Here is an 18,159-nt window from a genome sequence, read left to right on the forward strand (position 1 = left end):
TAAAGAATTATCGAGTTATAATAAAACAGTAACTCTAACATATAAGAGAGGGCTTCCCTGGTGACTCAGTCAGTAAAGAACCCTCCTGCCAATGCAGGAGACCAGGGTTTGATCCCTGGGTAGGGAAGATCCCATGGAGAAGGAAATGGCAACCCACTCCAGTATTTTGGCCTGGGAAATCCCATGAACAGAGAAGCCTGGCAGGCTACAGTCCATGGTGTCGCCAAAAGTCAGACATGACTTTATGACTAAACCACCACCAAGACATCGGAGAACTTTATAGGGTACCATAGGTTTGAGGATTTAGAAAAGGCAGGGGAACCAGAGATCAAATTGCCAACATCTGCTGGATCATAGAAAAAGCAAGAGAATTGCAGAAAAAATATCTACTTCTGCTTCATTGACTACACTAAAGTCTTTGATTGTGTGGATCACAACAAACTGGAAAATTCTTCAAGAGATGGGAATACTAGACCACCTGACCTGCCTCTTGAGAAATCTGTATTCAGGTCAACAAACAACAGTTAGAATTGGATATGGAACAACAGACTGCTTCCAATTTGGGAAAGGAGTATGTTAAGACTGTATATTGTCACCATGTTTATTTAACTTATATGCAGAGTACATCATGCGAAATGCCAGGCTGGATGAAGCTCAAGCTGGGATCAAGACTGCAGGGAGAAATATCAATAACCTCAGATATGCAGATGACACCACCCTTATGGTGAAAGTAAAGAGGTATGAAAGAGCCTCTTGATGAAAGTGAAACAGGAAAGTGAAAAAGCTGGCTCAAAACTCAGCATTCAAAAAATGAAGATCATGGCATTCGGTCCCATCACTTCATGGCAAATAGATGGGGAAACAATGGAAACAGTGACAGACTTTATTTTCTTGGGCTCCAAAATCACTGCAGATGGTGACTGCAGCCATGAAATTAAAAGATGCTTGCTCTTTGGAAGAAAAGCTATGACCAACCTAGACAGCATATTAAAAAGCAGAGACTTTACTTTACCAACAAAGGTTTGTCTAGTCAAAGCTATGTTTTTTCCAGTAGTCATGTATGGATATGAAAGTTGAACCATAAAGAAAGCTGAACACCAAAGAATTGATGCTTTTGAACTGTGGTGTTGGAAAAGACTCTTAAGAGTTCCTGGGACTGCAAGGAGACCAAACCAGTTAATCCTAAAGGAAATCAGTCCTGAACATTCATTGGAAGGACTGATGCTGAAACTGAAGCCCCAATACTTAGGTCACCTGATGAGAAGAACTGACTCACTGGAAAAGACCCTGATTCTGGGAAAGATTGAAGGCAGGAGGAAAAGGGGATGACGGAGAATGAGATGTTTGGATGGCATCACCAACTCAATAGACAAGAGTTTGAGCAAGCTCTGGGGGTCGGTGATGGACAGGGAAGCCTGGCGTGCTGCAGTCCAAAGGGTCACAAAGAGCCGGACACATGACTGAGCGACTGAACTGAACTGAACTAACAGGCTTGAGGGAGAGTTCAAGGAAGGATGAACTTGGAAGGGGAGACCCCCCTCCACCTCAAGGCTAGGGTTCATACCTGGTTGGAGAAGGCAGCTGATGTCCATTGGATGGAAGAGAAATTTGTTGTAGGCCAGAGCTTGTCTACAGCCACTGGGATAGTAGAAAGCTGCCCTCTGGGAAGTAAGCTACAGCCAGTGACCACATGTGTACAGCTGGAGAATGAACACCATTGTTTGTAGGAGGCTTGGGACACGCAATGTCAGGAGGGCAAACTTAAGGGCCAGGGGGCCTTGGGTGAGTCACTGCCAGGAAACAGGTGAGGTGCAGAGGAGCTAGAGGTGAGGCTGTGGGCCAGAAGCTTAGGGATGCAGCATTTTGTTGGGAGAGCCACAGGACAGCGTTCACTGGGCTAGGCCAGGGCTGCGGGTGGCTGAAGGATTGTGTGATCTGCAGCCCTGACTGGGGCAGAGCACAGACCTCCAGAGTGCCTCACACCCATACTGGTGAGCAGCGGGTCAGCTGGTGGAATCTGCAGAAGCCTTTCTTCCCAGCCAGTCCCTCTAGGGCCCTTCACTGAGAAAGCTGAACACAGTGTCACAGGAAAGGAGAAGAACTTAGAGGGATTCCAACCATTATTGCAGAGCAGGTGCTGAAGGGGACATTTTGGGGTGAGAGGCAAACAGCGGTATCCAAAGAACCCCAAACCAGGTGTCAGAATTCTGAGCACAACTTGTGTAATCTTGGACTAGTGACTTAGGTGTCTCAGCTTCAGTTTATTCATCTATAAAATGGAAATACTACTCGTCCAACTGACTAAATAAGAATACTGTGAGGATCAAATAAGATGACGAGTATGAAGGACTTTGTCAACCCTAAGGCGCTGCACATTTCCACTGGGCATGGCTGTTAACTGTATTCAGTATTTCATGTGTTGTCCCACCAAGGGGCGATATTCCCCTGGTATCAAGGCCAAAGAGATGAAATCCTGTCTTGTTTCCTTTGAACTGGCACAAAGTAAGGAGCTACCAGAACTATACCGTTTTTCTTACTGATTGACAATCACATGAAGTGAGGAGCCGAAGCTGATGGTAAAGCTGTGTCTAACCAAGCAAGGAACAACCTCAGTTCCTCTGAGTCGCCCCCACTGATATTTCCCCATCTTTCTTCCTATTGTCAGAAAGCTGCTGGAACAGTCAGTAGGGAGAGCCTCTTTGCCCCCTCCCTGATCAGCCTCTTCCTGAGGTCCTGGGGCAATGCCTTTATGGTAGTATCAGCTCAAGGAGCTTCTAGAAAGACCTCACTTGCTGGCCTATTAAATAGATGGTGGATAACATAAATGAATGAATAAATAGGCAGAGTTGCCCAGTTAAGGTCTTGTCGGAATCCAATTTGAATATGATAACCATAGGGCCACCAAAAGCCATTTTTCATTAAATATAAGATCTTTAAATGCACATATGCACACATGCACCCAAGCCATTGCACATTCCTTTCTCCATTACTTCCTTAAAAACATAAATAAATGAAGAAATTAGACATATATGCATAGTAACTGCTAATTTACTCATTTATTTATTGCACTTTTGCAGCAGAAACCTCACAGCACAGACCAGAGCTTTGTCTGGACACCATGAGCACTGCTGTCTGAGATCTGGAGAGTCTCTCTCCGCATAAAGGGTCCGCTCCTGGTGGTCTGTGGCCCCCCACCCCTGATCCTAAGACTGCTGCAGATTCACGAGGGGAGGAAGCTGGGAACAGCTGGAGGGGACGAAAACTGAGGACCTGCTGACTGGTCTGGGAGACAACTTCCTGCCATCTGCCTCTCCTCCCCCACAATGGCAGTCCTGAAGAGGCAGAAAAAGCAAGCAAGTTTAATTATTCTGAGACATATCCTGGGACATTTCAGAGTCCCCTACAAAGGAACTGAAATGTTGCATGCTCTTTAACACTAAACGTCACTAATTAGAAATTGTTGTTGTTGTTCTGCCTGTAAGACATTTTGTGGATGATGTTCAGCCCAGTCAGCACTTTCATAGATGTGGGCACATCAGCGGTTAATTGTTCGAGGCAGAAACAACTTGGTGTTGCAAAATCGGTTTGCTTTGCTTTTGACACACACTGGTATGGGTTAAATACTTCAGGGTGAAACTAATACACGGAATAAGTCTTTAATTCAGTCATTCCCCCACCTGAAGCAAATCCCGTGGGTTTCATATGATGTGACTCAACCCCACTCAGCGATAACTAAACACATTAAGAAAAGGTAGCTCTGAAGTGGCTTGGACATCTGTTACTGGAGCACATAGGGTAACCTGATCAGTCAATTAATATCTCATCGTATCCTCTCCTCAGTTTCCTACTTAGCTGTGTTGCTTTGTCATCGCTTAGTCTGGAAAGAGAGGAGCCCAGTTTTTGATTGTTCTTTTTCCCTCCACGAATTCAGCAAATGGTCAAAAGACAAAAATCACGTCAGGCTATCAAAGGTACATTCCATACCTCTTTAGCTTCCTAGAGAGTTGCAGAGAGAGGCTGAGGTTCAAGTCTGTAGAAACACAGAGGAAGTCGTGAGTGTTGAGGTCACTTTCCATCCTCTAGTGAACTGGTTTCACTGTTCTGTTGTGGCCTTTGAAACGGACTTAGCAATGTCTCCCCTGTTTTCAGAGACACGGATATTTTACTAGAAAAGTCAAGCTGGTCTTCTTCAGAGGGAGTCAGCTATTGACTTTAAAGCCTTCTCTCACTCAACGCCTACCTGAAAATTAAGGTATGGACGATGCCTTTCATATTTTGGTCCATAGCTCTCTACATGTTTACCACTGAAAAATAAGACATTTGTGAAGAAGAGTTATAAGAAACAGAGGAGAAATTGTGATTGCATTTAATGGCGCGCACACACACACACAGAAAGACTGATAGCAGATGAGAAACAGACAGACACTTTAGTATTACCTTTCAGAGCTTGTTCAGACTGGGTTAGAGTACATGGTTCACTCTTAAGAACCCTCCCCACCTCCCACCAGCACCTCAGGTTCAGCTCAAATTCTGGACGATCACTAGTCCCTGCCACCATACAGCACAAAACTACAGCAATGATGCTTTGTTGAGGCAGAGAAGGAAAGGCTAGGTCTTCTTTCTCCAGGTGCTGCCGGCAAGTCCAACCCAGAATGAAAGCAGAAGTGCAAGAGAGGACTACCACTGCACAAACATGGGCTTTTTATAGCACCCTGCCCATCCGTAAACATCAACCAGGATTTTACAGTTGACCAAACAAAATGGCAAATCCCTCACTCTTAAAAGCTGTGGGGAAGCTAGAAAGGGAGACAATAGCAAAGTAGGTAGAGGAACATTCCTTTCCCTATAAAACATTCACCCTCTACCCACAAACATGTTCTATTTGAAAACCTATACACAGAAGCTTATGAAATAGAGGTGGCTTCTTTAGGAAAGCCTAAAACACATGTAATTCAGTCTTAGAAAGGTGATGAAATAAGGAATAATCATTTAAGTATAGGAGGATTTTTTACTTCTCAAAAAATATGATTCTATGGAAAGAAAACCTGACTTTTTGAGGTCCCACCTTTTCAAGTAGATACTTTTGTAACCCTAGATCCCCCAGCATAGACTACAAAGCTAAATATAAGAAATAATAAAAATGTTTTTGAGACTACAATGATAACAAATTTAACTGAATGTAAAGCCCAAAGAAAAAGGATCCAAAAGTAAAATGCATTTATGGAAATGGCATTAACTCAAGGAAAATAATCCAGGAAACTGAGACAGGAGGAGAGGTTCCCAGAAGCCAGCAGAGAAGAACCATAGCACTATAAAATCAGAACATGTGAGCAATTTCTCACTGAGTGCCTGGAGGAATAACCTTACAGACGGTGGTCATACCCTGAGGACCCACCAGCTCAGCGCACCTACCGATACATCTGAGTCGGTCCAGAACTTTTATAAGACCGCTGACCCAAACATGCGCTCAGTCATTCAGTCGTGTCCAGCTCTTTTGTGACCCCCATGGACTTTAGCCCGCCAGGCTCTTCTGTCCATGGGATTCTCCAGGCAAGAATACTGCAGTGAGTTGCCATGCCCTCCTCCAGGGGATCTTCCCGACCCGGGGATTGGACCTACATCTGCTGTGCCTCCTGCATTGCAAACATACAAGGGAAGTTAATAGGACATCTGACAGAGGGGGCCACTCCCCAAGGCCCTCAAGCCTGCTGAGTAGGGCCTGCCTGTGTTGGGTAATTTTCAAGTCCAGAAAGTGGGTGCACCCAACCAGCTGATGATTTATCACTATTCTAGTTCTTTCAGGTCACACAAGTATGGGACATACTCTGCAGTAAGGAACACCGACACTCTGACAGAGAGTCCTTTCTGCCATGAGGTAGAAAAATCAGATGTTATAAATCACGACTCTATCAAGAAGAAACTGATCCCTCACACTGGGATTCTACATCTAAACACACAGTCTTGGAAACAAAGGGAAAATTTTAACAGAAGTGTTACTAAACAGCTTTCTACATGGTTCTCTGAAACTGCTTGCCTTCTGCATTATCTATGTGAACCTTCTCACACTTCTGTTCTAAGTGATCACAAATATACAAGCTGGACAATCTGTATTGTGTAAGGGGAGATGTCTTTCTAAAACTTTGTCACTGAACTGCCCACATTAGTGGGGAAAGCTTCTTTGTAAACAGGGTGTTCATATGTCTTTACTCAAGACAACTTTTTCAATAGGGAACTGAAATCTGGGTAATAAGCTCACAAAATCTATACATACTTAACAAACATCTCAATGTCAGAATGTTGCCGATGTCTCTCTGGAGTGCGCCATTTGACCTTGTGGCATAAATCACCTCTGAATTTCATAGGAACATAACTGTTTTTCAGACTCTGTAGCAACAGTAGCTTGTCTAAGTCAACTTCATGACCACCATGAACCTCCTCCCAGCAGCGGGAAAACTTGCTCCAGCATTCTGGAAAGGAGAAATCTGGGTCTCTAGCAGGTTATCAGGCTTTTATACTCTTCATATATATTTCCTGTGTGGTGAAGGAAAGGATCAGTGACTTTAGGTAACCCTCCCCAGAGGAGAAGTGGTTACTCCCTAAGCAGATTATCAATATATTTGGCTAAAGCCATTTGAAACCTAGTTGTGTAAATCTGAGGTTTATGATGGTTTTGTTTGTTTTTAAGAATGCAGACAGCGCAGTGCAAATAAGAGAGGCAGAGGGAGAAAAACTATTCGTGCGCCCCACTAGTTCGTTCAGCCAATATGTCTTCAGTACCCTGGTGTTCACAGGACTACTTACACCAGCACATAGCAGAGGCTGGAGTACAAAGCAGAGCACATGGTCGGCGATGCATGAGTCACTACTCTGTCTGATCATTTGGAAAATTACTGCGCTCTGCTGCCAGAGCATACCAGCATTCCTGAACGAGGAGAAACGCTGAACCTTCCAAAGTCGAAGTGCTACAGCAGCCTGTTTCCGGGGACAGCTTCTGGCTTTGTTCGTAGGTTGCCTGGTTGGACCTGTAGGAAGAATCTGAACCGTGGACTAGAAACAGCACAAAGGAAATCTGGTTATTCTAGAAGCAGAGAGACATGGGAAACAACCTTGAGATATCACTGAGCTCCACACTTCCCAGCAAATCTATATTAATTAAAGATGAGAAAAACCTTATTATTGACTTTTCCTTAAACAATTCAGGAAGGATGTGTTGTATTCTTCAAAACTTCAGAAATAAACTCAACTATTAAATTTACTGTTAAATGCTTTCCCCTTCTTTCCTTTACCTAGATTCCTTTGAAGAAAAATTTATTAAAACCCAAGTCATTTATAGAATGAGATTCTCATACTCATTAAAAGACACTAAAAATGACTGAGCTCTAGTTTTACTAAGGGAACATTATTATCTATTCATTATTTTTCCAGCTTTGGAGATTAAAACCGTTTCTCTAATCCTGTAACATCCTCTTCCTTACAGATACACAGCCTGGACCTGCTTCAAGTTTCTTGTCTTTGCAGACTCTTCTTTTGAAATGAAAACTAATAACTTTCTATTTCAAATAAAACAAAGAAAGCAAACAATGAGAACTCTCAGCACTCGGATTTGGATCACAGGTCTTGAGTCAGCTAGTACAACCTTATTACACTTCAGACAAAAGCAAAAGACCTTTGAGATAAGATTCTAGAGTATGTTTGACAGGGGTAGCTGGGAGGGAGAGGGAGGGAAGCAATGATAAAATCCTTGAAATTCTCCAAAATTATAAATGCCATTAAGCTTTACTATAAAGTCCCTCAAATTAATGTGCTCCTAATATTAGCATTAAATGAGGCTGGTGTATTGAGTAGAACTATTTGCATAATGATGACAAAAATCAAAGTTTTAGGGAAGCAAAATTGACTCATTTGAAACTTAAATTCTAATTCCTGAGCAGTTTCTGACTAATGAACCTGAACAAGTCAGAACTGTCCTGGCCCTCTTCTTCAACAGTGGAAAACGGATTATGTAAAATGTTGGGGGAAATTTATAACATATACCTATGGTTTCTTAAACTTTCTAAGGGAAGGGTTCATATATCCTCCAGTAGTCCTAAGAGCTTAGTCTGAAGTTGCAGGCTGCGAGCACAAAGTTTTTTGGAAATTTCCCATTTTCTCTTTACCTTTTATATCTACTTCCTACTAGATTGTTGTTGTTTAGTTGCTAAGCTGTGTCTGACTCTTTTGTGACCCCATGGACTGTAGTCCGCCAGGCTTCTCTGTCCATGGGATTTCCCTTGCCAGTATTCCCAGCCAAGAATACTGGAGTGGGTTGCCATTTCCTTCTCCAGGGGATCTTCCCAACCCAGGGATCGAACCCACTGTCTCCTGTGTTTCCTGCATTGGCAGGCAGATTCTTTACCACTATGCCACCTGGGAAGAGCATTTCCAATTATATGCTGTAAAATATTCATCTCTCTTTAAGGGTCTGGAGGCAAAAGCTTGTCAAGGGCCTATCAGCAGTACTGCCCCATAAGCACATTTGGGGACCAGCCTCCTTCCATCTTGTTGCTCTCTATCCCTTAAGGCATCATCCTTATCTTCTCAGTTAAAACCATGTGTGTGATAGTCACTCAGTCATGTCCAACTCTTTGTGACCCTATGGACTGTAGCCTGTCAGGCCTTTTGGTCCATGGAATTCTCCAGGCAAGAATACTGGAGTGTGTTGCCACTCCCTTCTCCCATCAAATCTATGTTTTAGAAAGGGCAAAGAGAAGTGAAGATGAATACAATTTCCACTCACTTTTCATTGGTGTGACCTAGTCACATGGCTGCAGGAGATATGGAGCGTGAAAAAACACAGAGTCTAACTGGATGGCCAAGTGGCTGGCAAAAATCAAAAGTGATGCTACAGAAATACATATCATATCTGTCTTACGAATTTATGCACCTACCAACTGCAATATTCCTCTAGGGATGCCTTAAAGATGTGTGGTATATAAGAAATGGGTCTGTAGCTGTTTCATGTAAAGAGCCAGGTAACAAATATTATGGGCTTCCCAGGTGGTTCAGTTGTAAAGAATCCACCTGCCAAGCAGGAGACGTGGGTTCGATCCCTGGGTCGGGAAGATTCTTTGGACAAGGAAATGGCAACCGACTCCAGTATTCTTGCCTGGGAAACTCCATGGGCAGAGGAGCCTGGTAGGCTGTAGTTTATGGGGTCGCAAAAAGAGTCAGACACAACTTATCAGCTAAACAACAAGTAAATATTATAGGCTTCCTGGGTACATGCTCTCTGCTGCAACTACTTAACTCTACTGTTGTACTGCAGAAGCAGTCATGGACTGTATGACTATATGTAAGTGAAAGAACATGACTAGATGTAGTCATCTGTTACAACATAACCAATTACTATAACATTAGAAGTTTACATCTACATGCATTTATTATCTCACAATTACCATGGATCCGGACCAGAGTCAGGGTCCTTCATCTGGGCTCTCACAAGGCTGCAATCACAGTCAACTGGAGTATGCTCTCACCTGGAGGCTTGACTGGGAAAGAATCTACTCCCGACCCGCTCCAGCTGTTAGAGGATTTATTTCCTTGTGGCTGTAAGACTGAGGACTTAGGGCCTCAGCTTCCTGGTGGCTGCTGGCTGTCCTCAGCACCTAGAGGTCACCTGTAGCTCCTAGCCGTGCAGTTCTGTCCAGAGCCCCTCTTACAATATGGCAGCCGGCTTCTTCAAAGTCAGGAAGGGAGAAAGTCTCTAAATGAGCTTGGTATCATGACAAACTTTTATGTAACATAACAGTCACAGGAGTGACATCCCATTACCTTTGTCATATTTTATCGGCTAGAAGCAAGTTAACAGGTGCTGCCCACACTCAAGGGGACAGGATCAGACCTAGGTATAAATATCAAAAGACAGGGATGACTGAGAGTTTGTCCACCAGAGCTGTGTTCCAATAAAACTTTATAAAAACAAGTGGTGGGCTGGATTAGGCCCACAAGGCATAGTTTACAGACACCTGGTATAATAAATAAGGTGTAGAAGTCATTGTTTAGGGTAAGAAGAGGTAAGAATTCATTGAACAGAGTTAGAGAGGAAGAATCCTCAGAGCTAGGAGAGCTATGTAGAAAGATGGTACTATCCCATAACACACCTATTACCTTGTTAATAAAAAAAATTAAGAATGGGACAGATGGGCATTATGCTTAAATCTAGTTATCATAAAAGAGAGTTGTTATTAGAACACTAATTAAATTCAGAAGGGGTTTCATAGTAAGCTTTCTCCAGGTTTACTTTAATTCACACTTTACATGGAATAATTTCAACAGAAAGCCTAGTCATTTTCTTAGTGATTATGAAAGTGACAGCTAACACTTATGTGATTATTGTAAATCAGGAATTATGCTAAATGTTTAATTTGAAATATCTCATTTAATCTTCATAATAATTCCGTGTAATTTAGATTATTATTTTTCCCATCACAAAGATTAGGAACCTGAGCTTAGGCAAATTAAGTAACACAAAAGGCAATAAAACTAGTATATGACTCTTAGTCTGTCCTGAGGTTCTAAATACTTAAATTTTACTTGAAGTTTAATGTGAAGTCTTTGAAGGTTTAATGCAGGGAGGTAGTGCAAGTTAACATGGTTAATGTCTGTAGTGAAACAGATGGAGCCAGACAGTCATACAAAGTGAAATGAGTCAGAAAGAGAAATATATATACCATATATTAATGCATGTATATGGAATCTAGAAAAATGGCACAGATGAACCTATTTGCAGAGCAGGACTAGAGACACAGACATAGAGAACAGACATGTGGACACAAGGGGGAAGCGGAGAGTGAACCGAACTGACAGAGTTGCACTGAGATATATACCGCACAATACGCAGCGTATGTGTACAATACGAACCTTTGGGAAGTAATTTATCAGTATGCAAAAATGGCCTTAAAATAAATATAAATTAAAAAAACAAACACAAAGAGGGATGTGTGTGCTTACATTTACATGAGACATCTGAAATGATAAAAACCAAATGTTTCCAATGAGTTAGGTGGGTACTCCTGGGGTGAGAACTTTTTTTTACACATTTAAAAAAAATAGGCAATTTTATATTTACAATAAAATCCCATTAAAAGTAAAAATAAAAAGTAAATCTTCATACTTTTGGCATAATAATCCCACTTCTAGGAATCTGTATTAACAATAAAATAATGAAAAAATGTGGTCTACGGTTTATTTATAATGATCTTCACAGTGAGTTCTTTAGTATTTTTTAAAATTGAAAATCATCTAAATGACCAACACTGATAGATTGGATAATTAAATAAGAATTATCCATTCAAATGAAGGTCTACCTAATGATAGTAGAGAAAGGTATGAGAATAGGAAAAAAAAAATAACCTTCAATAAAATCTACTAACATGTCATTAATGGCCCTTTCTGAAAAATGAGAGTATATAACTTCAGGTTACTCCTTTATGATTTTTTGGTGTTTCCCAATTTAAAAAATCAGATTTTCTAATCAAAGAATTGCAAATATTATTTGCAATACTTCTTTCTAACAAGTAATTATATTTTTATTCAATCCTCATGACAAGCATTCACATAAAACATGTTTATCTGCTAAGAAAGAAGGTTTCAGTTTCCACTTATCACTCCACCCACCTTATTTCTGTGAAAAAATAACACACAATAATCTTTGGGAATGATACCTTCTTTTCTACTTGTGTATCATAACAATGGTAGTGGCTTAAGAAGTAAAATTATCTGCAATTAAATATGCTTCAAGAATAATTATGCTCTTAGCTGGAATTAGCCGAAGGCAATGGCAACCCACTCCAGTACTCTTGCCTGGAAAATCCCATGGACAGAGGAGCCTGGTAGGCTGCAGTCCATGGGGTTGCTAAGAGTCAGATATGACTAAGAGACTTCACTTTCACTTTTCATTTTCATGCATTGGAGGAGGAAATGGCAACCCACTCCAGTGTTCTTGCCTTGAGAATCCCAGGGACGGGGGAGCCTGGTGGGCTGCCGTCTATGGGGTTGCACAGAGTCGGACACGACTGAAGCGACTTAGCAGCAGCAGCAGCAGCAGCTAGAATTAGACCTCCAATTACCCATCCTTCCTTCAATGCCTTTGGTCACACTTTCCTGAACTAAACTAATGGAGAGAAAACTATTTACCACTATGTTAAGCTACAATAGGAAATTTCATTATGAAATGTCACATTTCACTTAGATACCTACACTGGGAATTAAGTTGGCATCATACCAGTAAAAATGTCTACATATGGTCACTGTCAGGAAGGCCTAACAAATTCAGCTTGAAATGATGGATGTCTGTTTGTACATAAGAAGTCTGAAAGTATATTTACCAAAATGTTTATAGCAGTCAGGTACATTCCTCTGGGGACCAGCAGAACAGTGCATAAAAATATAAGATAGGTCCTGCAAGCTATATACAGAAACAAATCCTATTACATTATAAAAGTGTCTTCTAGATATGCTATAGATGGAAGTTTGAGTTTAACAACTTTTCAAATCAATCAACTATGGATAGCCACTATAATATTTACATTCTGAAATAATTCAAACACCTAATCCTTCTAAGCAACAACATACAAACACACATATAAATAAATAAGGGCATAAATTCCATATACTGAACATTTATTTGGGAGACGTTTAACATTTGTATTACTCAGACACCTCATATAAGGACCGTGATTTGAATCCAATGGCTCTGTTTAACCACAGGATATTTCTGAAATTAAATTCTTTCATGTGAAGTCATATTTGAATCTCTCTGCTGTCCTCACTTTCTCTCATTTTCTCCTTCTCTCCTGTTTTCCTTCTTTCCTCCCTCCCTTGCTGTCTGTCTGTCTCCCTAGAAAAAATACAGTACAGACTTTTCATTCATAAAAACTTCAAGTGATTATTTTCTGCAGGCAACTATACTCATAAGTATATATAGCCATAGCATAAAATACTGTGCACTTTAGTTCAACTAATTCTAAGACATTAAAATCTCATTGATTGAAATTAATTAACATATTTACAGAAAGAGAATATAAAAATGTTTTTAAAATTTAAGGATATTCATTTAGCACTCATTACAATTATTTTTACTCATGATCTGAATCTGTCTCCCATGCTATGAAATGAATTACTATTAATTTGCAGTACAAAGAAAAGCACACAAAAATGTAAACTGTTATTAAATCATTAAACTCAGAGAAAAAAATTAAAGCACGCAGAGATGCTCATTAGAGTTGACTCATAAACTAGTACTAGCTTTCTTTAAAATTTCAAAATATACTCATTATATTAAAGGAAAAAAAGGCCATAATGTATTTAATTGAATGTGGCTACTGTCTTATGTTTATTAATGTAATTAATGACATTCTGTGTTCTAAGGTACACATTATATTGTATCCACCGATCCTCCTTAATACACCAAAGTATCATCAAGTATGTAAAAAATAAACAGGTCAGGCAATAAAGCAAAAATAAGCAGTAAAAACCACATGATAGCCACTTTTGTTTCCTTTAAAACAACGTTCTTAAACAGCTGCTTGCTTTTGGCACACAGAACTAGAGAATGTATATTAGAACATCGGTACTCAGAACAATGATCTTCCTCAGCTGTTATTTGTCTAAGAAGCAATAAGCCATATAATTTACAAGGAGAAAGCGACTGAATCCTTCAGAAAACACAACCTGGCAGTTAATCTTCAAAGCAAAATAAGGAGGTGGCAGAAGCGTGATAGAGAAACCAGTCTTCAAGAACATCATGTAAGGGAGTCCAGCTGTGCTTGTATGGTCTCTAGCTGTTTACAGAGACAAAAAAAGAGAGAGAGAGTTGGTGAAGGGAGAGAAATCCATATGAAGTGTTGTTTAGAAACATGCAAACGAAGAAAAAGAATGCAACTGGTAGCTCTGCATTTTAAATCCACTCACAGAGCAATAAATATACCACTTAGAAAATTTTTCTTTTTATGTGAAGCTATTAGAATTCCAGCTTGCTGTTTTCAAATTTGTAAAGAAGGATTTCTAAATACTATTGTTTAAAACGCACCTAGCTGTTTTATTTTAAATGATCACTACATAAGATTTGTAAGGGGTGGGGGGAGGGTGGTAGAGGGAACAGTGCATTTTCCTGGGTTACAAAAATCAGCATTTAAAAAGAAACATGAAATATCCTCAAAGATAAATCTTCACAGGCTTGGTATGTTCCTTTTCCCTTGGGCCAAGAAATTAAAATATTTAACATTATCTAAGGGCCAGTGTGGCTAGATAATACACAGTTTATTACTTGATGCTTTACATTAAAACAACAATCCTATTGCTTTAATTAAAACCATATCCATTTTCTTTCTGATTTAGTCTGTCAGATCCTCTTCATCTCAGCAATGCTTCCTACTGTGAAACATAAGGTATTCACAAGGGAAGTTTAAGGAACTCAGCTCCATAATAGGGCATTTAAAAATAAGAATTCATGAAATGGACGAAACATTGTGAAAAACCCCCATATAGGAGATTATTGAAAAAAATACATACCTTGTTATAGAAATCAAACAATTCCTTGTGACTGAATTCCACAAGAACTTTCTGCAGGCTCTATAAAGAAAAGAAAGGAAGGGAGAAAGAAAGAAAAAAAATTAGTTTTGTACAGTTTACACTGCATTTCTGTTCTCTCCAGCTAGCCTCAGAATATGCCATATTATTCTGAGTGGTTTAAAAAAGAATAAAAAAAAAAAAAAAAAACTTACCTGGTCTACTCAACCCCACTGTTCCAAGGACTCAAAAAATACATTTAATAACACTCCAGTGCAACAAAAGGTTTCAACTCTACAGGGGTATCTATCTGTTCTTTAAGTTGATTCCACAAAGGTTAACAAAATACAGGCCAACAAGGGAACACTTTCATTATCTATTTTTTTCAAGACAGAGATAATACATGAGATTATATTTCATCTTTCTCAGCAGTCCATTTGAAATCTGGTAAATACCATTACACAAAGACACTGGCGGCAGCATATCTGATTGAACTCATCCAGCCATTAATGCCGCACACCAGCACAGCTGCTGCCTCCAAGCATTAACTAACTGTTATGATCTTAACCTGCTGAGATGGTTACCTTCTAAAATGCACAGACTCAGCAAAAGTTAACAATTAACATAACAGCTTCAAAGCTGGGACTTAAACATGCTTGTTCCTTTCCCCTCATATGCAATAGAGAACTCTTTAAGGATGCTACAGATACTGAGTGATATTATGTATGTACACAGGATGGTGGAGTAGAGTGCAACATTTAACCCAACCCACCTCAATCTGCCTGGGGTTGATTTTGTAAACTGAGGAAACAAACTAGTTTCTGAAAAGTATTCCAACATGTTTATTTTACTCAGGGTACCTTTGGGAAGTGAAAATTAACAAGGAGAGAACATCAGGAATGTGTTACCTGCTCCGACCACACTGTCACGCTCATGTGATGTAACAGGCACCATGAACTGAAGAAGTGGAAAACTTGCCGACAAACATTGATTCACGTGCTTAACTGTCTACAGTCATGGCCAACATTATATTAACTCCAAGTTTCTAGGTTCACTGCTTTTTGGTTTTACTTGTTTTAATGATTTCCATTTCTATTTAGAAAGCCAACATTTTTCAAACCAGGTCTTCTCTAGCTAACTTCAGGAGAGTCAACGGGGCTCTGCTCAGAACGGCACTTCCCTTTAGATGTAGCCCAAGCACACAGGCTCAAATTCCTTTCTTAGGTTTCTCTTACACACTCACATAAGTACTTAAGTTTTAAAATGAATGAAGAAGCATACTGGCTTTAAAGCTGTATCCTTTACAAATGATTTTTTAAAAACTATGAATTTTTCAATCATATTAGAAAAATCAGTTGATTAATTGGCACATAACATGAAACCTCCAAAGGCTGAATCAGCATTATCCAGTGATGCCATATTTCCACCGGCAGTTAAAGAGATGATAAGCCTAGGTTTAGGTGAGGGTGGGATGTTCTGAGAGAATAGCACTGAAACAAGTATACTATCAAGGATGAAACAGATCACCAGCCCAGGCTGGATGCATGAGACAAGTGCTCAGGGCTGGTGCACTGGGAAGACCCAGAGGGATGGGATGGAGAGGGAGGCGGGAGGGGGGATCGGGAAGGGGAACACACGTAAATCCATGGCTGATTCATGTCAATGTATGGCAAAAAGTACTACAATACTGTAAAGTAATTAGCCTCCAACTAATAAAAATAAATGGGAAAAAATAAAAATAAAATAAAATTTTAAAAGCCTAGGTTTACCCTAGGGAAAAGTTCATTTCTTTACCCCCACAGCCAAACGTTAGGAGAGAATGAAGACTGAATCAGCGTGCCAACAACTGAAATGCTGTAACTTAGAGGTAGCAGCCAAGCTAGGCTCTTGTTTCCTCTATTTTGCTTTGTCATCTTTCAAGGTAGTATTTTCTAGTTATTTTACACTTAGGAAAGGAAGGTAACTTAAAAAAAATACTTCTTAAAATAACAATAGTTAAAACAATGTGTGTTTGTGCGCGCATGATTGTCTGTATATATAGAGATGTTTCTTTTTATACACATACATACATCCATAACAGTAGACTCTAGATACCCTTGGGAGACTGGATCCAGGACTTGCTGTGTATACCAAATTTTGTGGATGAAGTCCCATGACTGCCCCTCCAGATCTGTGGCTCCCAATCTTAGATTCAAACAACTGCAGATGATGTAGTGCCATAGCAATTATTGAAAAAAATCCACATGTAACTGGATTACATGTGGATTTTTTTCATTTGCACAGTTCAAACCTGTATTGTTCAAAGGTCAACTAAATTGAGCATCTTGCCTTACTGAAATAGCCCCAAGAAGGAAAAGAACTGATACTTTGATATAAAACTCCCTGTGTTTGGCGTAATAACTGGTAGCTATTACCGTGATCATTTCCCATTCGACACACAATGACTTAGAGAAGACCACGAGAATATGAAAAAGTGAGGGAATGATTTTGTTTCATGTCTATGTGTAGGGAGCATTATCCTAGATTTTGAGAATCTGTGTTTACCAAAGGGGTAGCCAGGGGCAGTGGTTAAAAGTTTTAGGGAAATAAGGATGGAGATGAGGTGTGTAGGGTAAAAAGGAAAGGGGGGTGGGGCTGGCCAGGGTCCATTTCCCACTATGTCATGTTTTACCTAACATGGAACCCCACAGAGTCCAAGAATATTAAATGCAGATCTGACCTTTCAGGACATTATGGAAGCGCTTCACTGAGAAAAGGCATAGACCAAGCTGTTTCATTTAACAGCTCGGGAGCTTTGTCTACGACTTTAAGTTTAGAATGAATGATGGCCTCCCTTTTTACTCTTCCTTCAGGTCCCACAACTATTATGCGTACACCTGATCAAAATCTTTCCTGGGATTATATCATTTTTAAGAAGAAAACACACACTTGAGCTTTCCTTGAGAAAATAACCAGAAAGTCACAAATTTGCTTATCAAATGAGAATCAACTCTTTAATTTCATTGTTTACTCTTCAGAAAATGTACAGAAGGTTCAAGTCACTATGTTGTACACCCAAAACTGATACTATGTTATGTAAATTATATCTCAATTTTAAAAAAAAAAGTCACATGGGTGGTAGCATTTGGCTGGAGAGAAGAAGCAAATCATCAAGAGACCCTTAGAGACCAAATTTGATTTAGCCATTGTGAATGATCTGAAAGCCTGGCCAGTGATGGAATGCAAGGACTGGGGGTGAGGGGCAAATAATTAGGAACAGCCTTTTTCTTGGGAGGTTTCCTGGCAGTTCCCCTAGCTGAAAGGCTACTTACTCATGGGCAGTCTGGACTGACAGGCTTGATCTGATTTAAGGGAAAAAAAAGAGCGACAAGAAGACTTGAATAGGCACTTGCCAGAAGAGGATATCCAAACAGAGAAAAACATGAAAATATATGTTGAAAGGGATAAAATTATGTATAACTATCTTGCAAATTTGTCTCTGGAATTATTTACTAAAGCTCAATAGAAATATATACATTTGGGCACCATGAGATAGATGCAAGAATAGTGATAGCATTATGATTCAAAAGAACCAAAACTGGAAGTAGTAAAAATCTGTTTCAACAGAAGAAT

The 18,159-nt window shown here is 39.9% G+C and overlaps 1 protein-coding gene and 1 long non-coding RNA gene across 2 annotated transcripts in view; both read right to left on the reverse strand.

Annotated features, from left to right (window-relative positions):
- Positions 1-3,160: 3,160 nt before the first annotated feature.
- LOC136167210 (uncharacterized) lies at positions 3,161-5,611 on the reverse strand. The gene is made up of 3 exons (XR_010663067.1): positions 5,413-5,611; positions 3,985-4,304; positions 3,161-3,332 (listed from the first exon to the last, which is right to left on the reverse strand). It is a non-coding gene; the product is annotated as an uncharacterized lncRNA (long non-coding RNA).
- A 7,032-nt stretch (positions 5,612-12,643) lies between these two features.
- COMMD10 (COMM domain containing 10) overlaps positions 12,644-18,159 on the reverse strand; it is a 182,357-nt gene continuing 176,841 nt past the window's right edge. The window contains exons 6-7 of the mRNA XM_065918231.1: positions 14,551-14,610; positions 12,644-13,820 (exon numbers count right to left, since the gene is read on the reverse strand). Coding sequence (XP_065774303.1) covers positions 13,782-13,820; positions 14,551-14,610 — 99 coding nt within the window. The 3' untranslated portion in view covers positions 12,644-13,781. The remainder of the gene's footprint in view (positions 13,821-14,550; positions 14,611-18,159) is intronic.

Source organism: Muntiacus reevesi, chromosome 1 (assembly GCF_963930625.1).
Source record: "Muntiacus reevesi chromosome 1, mMunRee1.1, whole genome shotgun sequence".
NCBI lineage: Eukaryota > Metazoa > Chordata > Mammalia > Artiodactyla > Cervidae > Muntiacus > Muntiacus reevesi.